The sequence below is a fragment of the Fragaria vesca genome, linkage group LG6 (assembly GCF_000184155.1).
Source record: "Fragaria vesca subsp. vesca linkage group LG6, FraVesHawaii_1.0, whole genome shotgun sequence".
Lineage (NCBI taxonomy): Eukaryota > Viridiplantae > Streptophyta > Magnoliopsida > Rosales > Rosaceae > Fragaria > Fragaria vesca.
Window position 1 is genome coordinate 32,526,290 of NC_020496.1, and position 7,182 is coordinate 32,533,471.

General features: G+C 37.9%; 2 protein-coding genes across 2 annotated transcripts in view; both read left to right on the plus strand.

Moving 5' to 3' along the window:
• Positions 1-5,898: 5,898 nt before the first annotated feature.
• On the plus strand, positions 5,899-6,945 carry LOC101309187. Its single transcript, XM_004306126.1, has 3 exons — positions 5,899-5,973; positions 6,094-6,862; positions 6,906-6,945. Exons 2-3 carry the CDS (start codon positions 6,132-6,134, stop codon positions 6,943-6,945), a joined length of 771 nt encoding a protein of 256 aa, XP_004306174.1. The 5' UTR covers positions 5,899-5,973; positions 6,094-6,131.
• Positions 6,946-6,952: 7 nt separating this feature from the next.
• LOC101309477 overlaps positions 6,953-7,182 on the plus strand; it is an 8,061-nt gene continuing 7,831 nt past the window's right edge. The window contains exon 1 of the mRNA XM_004306127.1: positions 6,953-7,121. Within this exon, the coding sequence (XP_004306175.1) occupies positions 6,978-7,121 (144 nt within the window). The 5' untranslated portion in view covers positions 6,953-6,977. The remainder of the gene's footprint in view (positions 7,122-7,182) is intronic.

Sequence of the window (7,182 nt, forward strand, 5' to 3'; positions counted from 1 at the left end):
TAGCTTTTTAGTTACTAATATATTGTATTATGTATGATAAATGGATGTTCATGACAATACTCAAGACGCTCAATGTGATATTGCCGAGACCAATGAGAATGTGTTGCAAGATTGCCAAGAAACAAATACTGCATCTCTAAAGTGTGGTAAGAGGCGAAGAAAACTTGCTTCAAATGTATGGTCTAAATTTGAAGTTCTTCCATTGGGTCCGGATAAGAAGCAAAGGGCTAAGTGCCTAAGATGCGGTGTTACCTACTTGTGCTCTAGCAGGTATGGTACAGGGAATCTGAAACGTCATATAGCATCTTGTGTGAAACAAAAAATTCTAGACCTAGGACAATTAGTTGTATCACATAATGATGATGGCTCTCTGATCACAAGGTCTGCTAGATTTGATCATGACAAATTTCGTGAACTATTGGTGACAACTATTGTTATGCATGATTTGCCATTTCAGTTCGTTGAGTATGCTGGGATTAGAAACCTATTTACTTATATATGTGCTGATATCAAGTTGATATCTAGGAACACTGCTAAAGAAGATGTTATGAGTATGCATGCTAGAGAAACGAAGAAGCTTAAGAAGACTTTAATCTCTATTCCTAGCAGAATTTGCTTGACTTCTGATTTGTGGACTTCTATTGCAACTGATGGTTATCTTGCTCTGACTACTCATTTTGTTGATGATGATTGGAAACTACAAAAGAGAGTATTGAACTTTAGTTTTATGCCTTCTCCACATACTGGTGTGGCTCTCTCTGACAAAATCTATAAGCTATTAGTGGATTGGGGTATTGAAAGAAAATTGTTTTATATGACTTTAGACAATGCATCTGCCAATGATTGTTTTGTTGAGTTACTAAAAGGACAGCTTAGACTGAGGGATGTGCTTCTAATAGATCGATGGTGAGTTTTTTCATGTTCGTTGTTGTGCTCACATTCTTAATCTAATTGTGCACGAGGGGTTGAAAGAAATTGATGGTTCTATTGTGAAAATCAGGGAGAGCATCAAGTATGTTAGGGGTTCACAAGGAAGAAAACAAAAATTCTTAGATTGCGTTGCACAAGTTTCCTTAGAATGTAGAAAGGACTTACGTCAAGATGTACCAACCAGATGGAATTCTACATACCTTATGCTTGATAGTGCATTTATTATCAATGTGCATTTCTTTATATGCAGTTAAGTGACACTAACTACAAGCATCCACTTACTCATGATGAGTGGAAAAAAGTGGAAAAGATATGCAAGTTTTTGAAGGTGTTCTATGATATTGCTTGTTTTCTGGAACTCATTATCCCACATTCAATTTGTACTTTCCTCAAGTTTTTGTGGTTGAAGATACTTTGAGAAAAGCCAAGGATGATCATGATATGTTTATAAGTAGTATGGCATCCCAAATGATCACCAAATTTGCAAAAGTATTGGTCTGAGTATAACTTGATTCTTGCAATTGCTGTAATATTTGATCTCGATACAAGTTGCAGTTTGTGGAGTTTTCATATAAACGGCTATATGGCAGTGATTCTATTCAAATGAAAAGGGTACGTGACAAATTGTTTTCTCTTTTCGATGTTTAGATGAAAGTTCATTCTATGTCAATGAATTCTGCCTCTACATCATCAAGAAATCAAGATACTAGTCCTCCTCTTGCTGTTGATGGACTGATTTCTGAAGAACGCATAGATATTATGAAGGTAAATAATATCTGTTTTTCTCTTTATATTATGGTATCTGTTTTTACAAATTTATTTAAAATAGTAAATAATCTCCTAAAATTCTAAAACTTTGTGTGCTGGACGCACTATGTATCTATTATGTTCTTATATATTTTGATTACTTTCTGATAAGTTCTGGTTATGTTTTTAATTATTTTTTCATCTGTTGTTCACCTGGTTATGTTGACATTGTGTAACTGTAGGATTTTGATGAGTTTGAGAGTGAAGAATTTGTTTTCTCTACCCAAAAGACTCAGTTGCAATTGTACTTAGATGAACCAAGGTTACTAAGGACTACAAACTTGAATGTCCTTCACTTTTGGAAGGCAAACCAATTTCGCTACCTGGAATTATCTATCATGGCTCGTGATGTACTATCCATTCCGATTTCTATAGTTGCTTCCGAGTCCGCATTTAGCGTTGGTGGTAGAGTTCTTGACCAATATCGTAGTGCACTTAAATCTGAAACTGTAGAAGCTCTTATCTACACACGTGATTGGATATTTGCGGAAGAAGGTATTTGTTCTATACATTTTCTATAACAGTTTCTTCTCTTTTAAACATGCCATACTGATTTGTTGTTTTCTTCTTATAAGTTGATGTTACTTTGCCACCAAAATTGGATGACTTGACTGAAGATATTACCAAGTTAAGCATTAGTGACGCCAATAGTGAATATGTTGGTTGTTCCACTGTTGCTGCTCATTCGAGCTAAGAGAAATAAAGCTGAAACATATTAGAAAGTGACTCTCTTCTTGGTACGTAAGTGATTTTATTTTTGTTACCATTTATTTGATTGTGAGGAAGTAGATTTCCAGTTATGTATTCTAATGTTTGCTTATGAGTTTGATATTAGTCTACTGATTGGATTTGTTTTCGATTATAGGTGGTGATTACTTGCTTTGCCTATGCTGAATAAAATGAAGCTAAATAAAATGAAGACTTGAATTCTTGGAACTTGGAAGTTAGGATTTGAGGCTTTTATTTTCAAAGTTAAACTTCAAATTTAATTATGGATTATGTCTTTCAATTTTAGATTGGGAGTGTTTGACTTTATATTGGAAATTTGGATTTGATTATTCATGAGTTATAAAATTATGCTTTTGTGGAGTTTTTAATGATTATAATCAAGTGAGGTATTTTTTTTATTAAATGGGCCACAATTGTCATGGGTCATTTTGTTGAACACGACACGACCTATATATTAAATGGGTTAAATGGGTTGGAAATGGGTAACCCGTTTAAAAAACAGGTTGGGTTTGGGTTTAGATTTTTGACACGATTATTAAATGGGTTGGGTTTGGGTTTGTATTTTGTGAGACGTGAAATTCCTTGACCCGACACGACACGACCCATTGACAGCCCTAGTGTTTGGTAAACTGACTTTTTATAAGTGTTGTGAGCGGTAAAAGTAGTAGTAAAGTGTTTGGTAAATTAACAAATTAACAATTAAAAGTGTTTTGAGAATGTACAACGACCAATTTAGACATGAGAAATCTTTTCTCTTTATTTACTTCTCATTCATGACCTGTGAAGTTCAATCCATATAAATAACTCAAGTACTCATAATTTCTTTAATTATTTTACTCTTTATTATGTAAACTACTCGTACGTGCATGTTTGTTTGTTGAGACTAAATGTGACAATGCTAAATAAAGAGTCCAATTTAGTTAGTATTGTGTTTGGTGTTACTGGGTACAAAAATAGATGAGCTTACGTAGCACCTAGTTTTCATTCTAGCCTCCTTAGATGGTGTTACTGTGGGTACACAAATATGTAATCCTTAAATAACACCATCTTTTTAAACCATAAACCAAGCAAACTACCTCTAATCCCATGCAACACCAAACATGAGTTAATATCAGTACAACTTAAGGCACCCCACATGAGTCTAGGACAGTCCTAAAAAATAAGGAGGTGTAATGTAGTCATGAGTACCAAATGTGCACTAATTTCTTCAGTTATTTTACTTTTTATTATGTACAACGTAATTTTCCAATATGTATGCAACCTCACACTTGTTTCAAACTCCCAACAATGAGATGAAAAATTAAGAGAATCTATTAAGTGATAACTAGCAACCAAATAAAATGATTACAAGTTCATAACTAAGGTTTGAAATTGACAACAACATATTAGATTACATGACACATCATCTAATTACAAAAATCTCCAAACTTGAAGTACAACCAGCCACCCATTGGCTATAACTTACACCAACAACAAAAAACAATAACTAAATTATACTTCACCTTAAGCCTCTCTCTTGTTAACCTCTCCAGTTCCTTGACCATCTGCCAATGTACCAATGATCGGAACTCATAGACAACCAAGTTGCATCCTGTGGCCACCATCTAGCATTTATCAACCCAAAATTTCAGACATTTCAATCTTCTTTTATTTGAGCAGCAAATGTCTATTGCCAATTCTTCATCTCGTACCATAACCAAAATACTCGGCCATATGTATGTGTTCTATGGCCAGTTAACAACAGAGTTTCGTCATATGTGTTTTATCTTTCTCCAAACCATCCTCAAATTAAACAAAATAGATGTGTAGAACTAATTCTATGTCATAACTGATATGGCCAGAAAAGAAATTGAAAGTTAGATGACACCACTGACCTAGAATGACTCTAACACCACATTTGCAAGTGGTAAGCAGAGTGCTAATCTCTTTCTTTGGACACTTACACATATACACCTAAAATTGTTGCAAAAAACAACCAATGTCTTAGAGGCATTTCTTCAAATAGATGGTTGGCACAATCATTCGAACACATACACAATCATAAGATTGTGAAGAGACCAACTTTATAATTTTACATTCTGCATTCCACAGGGACCCATCATGACCACCTAAAACAAATTCATAAGATCGATAAACCTTAAACCAATTACAAATTCATATTAAAACCCAAAAAATTACCACAAATGCCAATTATGCCAACAAAGAACCAAAAACTCCAACCCAGTATCGAATTATACCCTAACGCATGTCATGGTGTTCTTATTTGGATGACGACCTCAGCTCGGTAATTGCAGCAATAGGTCTTGGGCTGATGATAGTCTCCATCTGACGTACCCCATAGACTCTCTCATCTTGGCACCGGTCTAGTCACACTTAACAGTAATTCACTCCTTCCGCCAAATGAGGGACGACGTCGTCCTTAGAGCTTCGACAGAGAGTTAAGAGAGAAGACACTCAAGACAGAGTTGAGGAAGAGAAGAGGTAGGTTGGTTGTATAATTATTTGAAAGGAGAGAAGGTACCCATCGGTATTTTGAAAAATTCATTTAAATTAGCTACAGTGTAGAGCACGGAAGCCGACTTTTGACTTTTAAAAGCTGAGGTTGGGCAGCTTCCGCTTTTTGAGAGAAAACGTCCGTGCTTTTAAGCAAAGCAGGTCGTTTCTTCATTTACCAAACACTTTAAACTACTTTGCTACAAAGCAAAGCCGCCTAGAAGCCCAAACAAACGCACCTAAAGTCCAATTTAAAATAGTCCTCTTTCTTTCCAAACACGAGCTTAAGTTTGGTACAATAGTTACTCCAGTCCTGTCCAGTCCAGTCCCAAGAAACAAACGTCGCCTTAAATGATTATTAAAGCCATGACCAAAGTTCTCTATGGAAGAGTTTCAATCTCAATTTTTGTTGTTGAGAGAGAATTTGAGAAAACCATGGTGCTTCAAACTTAAAATTTAATGTATTACGATGCTGGCATCTACAGTAACAATTCACGGTCATGATCATAAGCACTCATCAAATTGTTCCTTCCCAAGAAGGAAGAAGAGGAAGACTTATTAAAAGATTTTTTTTTTTTTTTAATAAAAAAATACCGGTAAAAACAGAACGGGAAATTTGAAAAGTTAGTAAATTACAGCGGCTTGGTGGGGGCGTCAAAGTGAAAAAGCAACCCTGCCATTTTCACCTTGGTGACCTCGGGGTTGAGGTCATTTTACCTCATAGTCTTGTTAATTACGAACTCTGCCACTCCCCCCTCCATAGTAGGCCGTTGCTCTCTCTCTCTCTGTTCACCTCTCCCAATTACAGCGAGATATCGTGGACCTCTCTGCTTCTTCTATCCCTCTCTCTCTCTTTCTCTCTCTATTAAAAATCCACGCCCACTCCCAAAATTAAAAAAAAAGCCGAACACCAAAAAAACCAAAAACCCTAATCCGATCTCACCTCTCTTTCACTTTCTAACCGTCACAATTCGAACCGGTCTCACTCGCATGGCCGTCATCTGATACAATCCGGTACCCCTCTCAATTCTGTTTCCAAAACCCTAGATTGCCTCAATCTAGGGTTTAGTAATCTCTCTCACTTTGAATTGCTTGATTTTTTTCTGGTTTTGATTTCGATCCTTTTTGCGGCAGATTCAGGCGGCGGAGACAGTGGTTTTGGGATCCGCGGCATGAAGCGAGAGTTGGCTTCTGTTTCCGAGGAGGGCCAGTCTCAACTCGCCGAGCCTGCGCTTCGTGTTTACGAGAGGCTCAGCTCCTCCAAGAGGTTCAAAGGCGCTATTGTGAATGGCTTGATTGTGTATACGCGGGCGAGGAGGCCTGGGATCAATGGCCGGGGCGGCGTATCGGAGGAGGCGGAAGCTGATGGGAGGAAGAGATTCGATGATGAGGCGAGAAATGATGGAGGCGTTTCGGCTCGGGGTTTCGAGAGTGATCAGCTGACTGAAGTTGAAGTTAGGGATGAGGGGAGCGGCGGGGTGGAGATACCTTGGAGTAGGAAAGGGAAGGGGAGTGAGCTGCGGTGGCCGTTTGCGGAGGATCATGATATCGGTGGGGAGTTGGTTGAGGTTGTAGTTAGAGAAGAGAGTAATTTTAGTTTGGAAATGAGTAGGAAGGGGTATGCCGCCTTAAGCGGCAGTGCTGGTAGTGGTCCTCGTAAGAGGAGGAGGAAGGGTTCACAAGCCAGGTCATCCAGGAGGAAGCATTTTACGCGATCCACATCCAGAGCTAGTGTCAAGCCTCCGGTGGAAAATGGATCAGAGGCTGCGCAGGGATCAGAGGCTGCGCAAGTATCAGAGGCTGCGAAAGGATCAGAGGCTGTGCCAGTATCAGAGGTTGTGCAAGAATTGGAGGTTTTGGCGGTATCAGAGGCTCTTCCAGTATCAGAGGAGGCTGTGCCAGGGTCAGAGGTTGTGCCAGAATTGGAGGTTTTGGCGGTATCAAAGGCTCTGCCGGTATCAGAGGAGGCTGTGCCAGCTGAAGTGATTTCTGATGTAGAAGAGGAGAAATTAGTTGACATGAGTACACTGTTGTCAAATAGTAAGCTAGAATTGAAGATGTCGAAAAAGGTTGTGCTAGACAGGAAGCCTACTACTGTCAAGGAGCTGTTTGATACAGGCTTGGTTGATGGGATAACAGTGATTTACATGGGTAGCAAGAAGGTAACTTTGATATTTATATATATATATATATATATATATATATATATATATATATATATAT

What these genes read in the sequence shown, in the direction of transcription:
- LOC101309187 (XM_004306126.1), top strand. Translation starts at nt 6,132, where the DNA reads ATGAAGCGAGAGTTGGCTTCTGTTTCCGAGGAGGGCCAGTCTCAACTC. An exon ending in TCAGAGGAGGCTGTGCCAGG is followed by an intron (nt 6,863 to 6,905) that starts GTCAGAGGTTGT and finishes GCGGTATCAAAG; the next exon opens with GCTCTGCCGGTATCAGAGGA.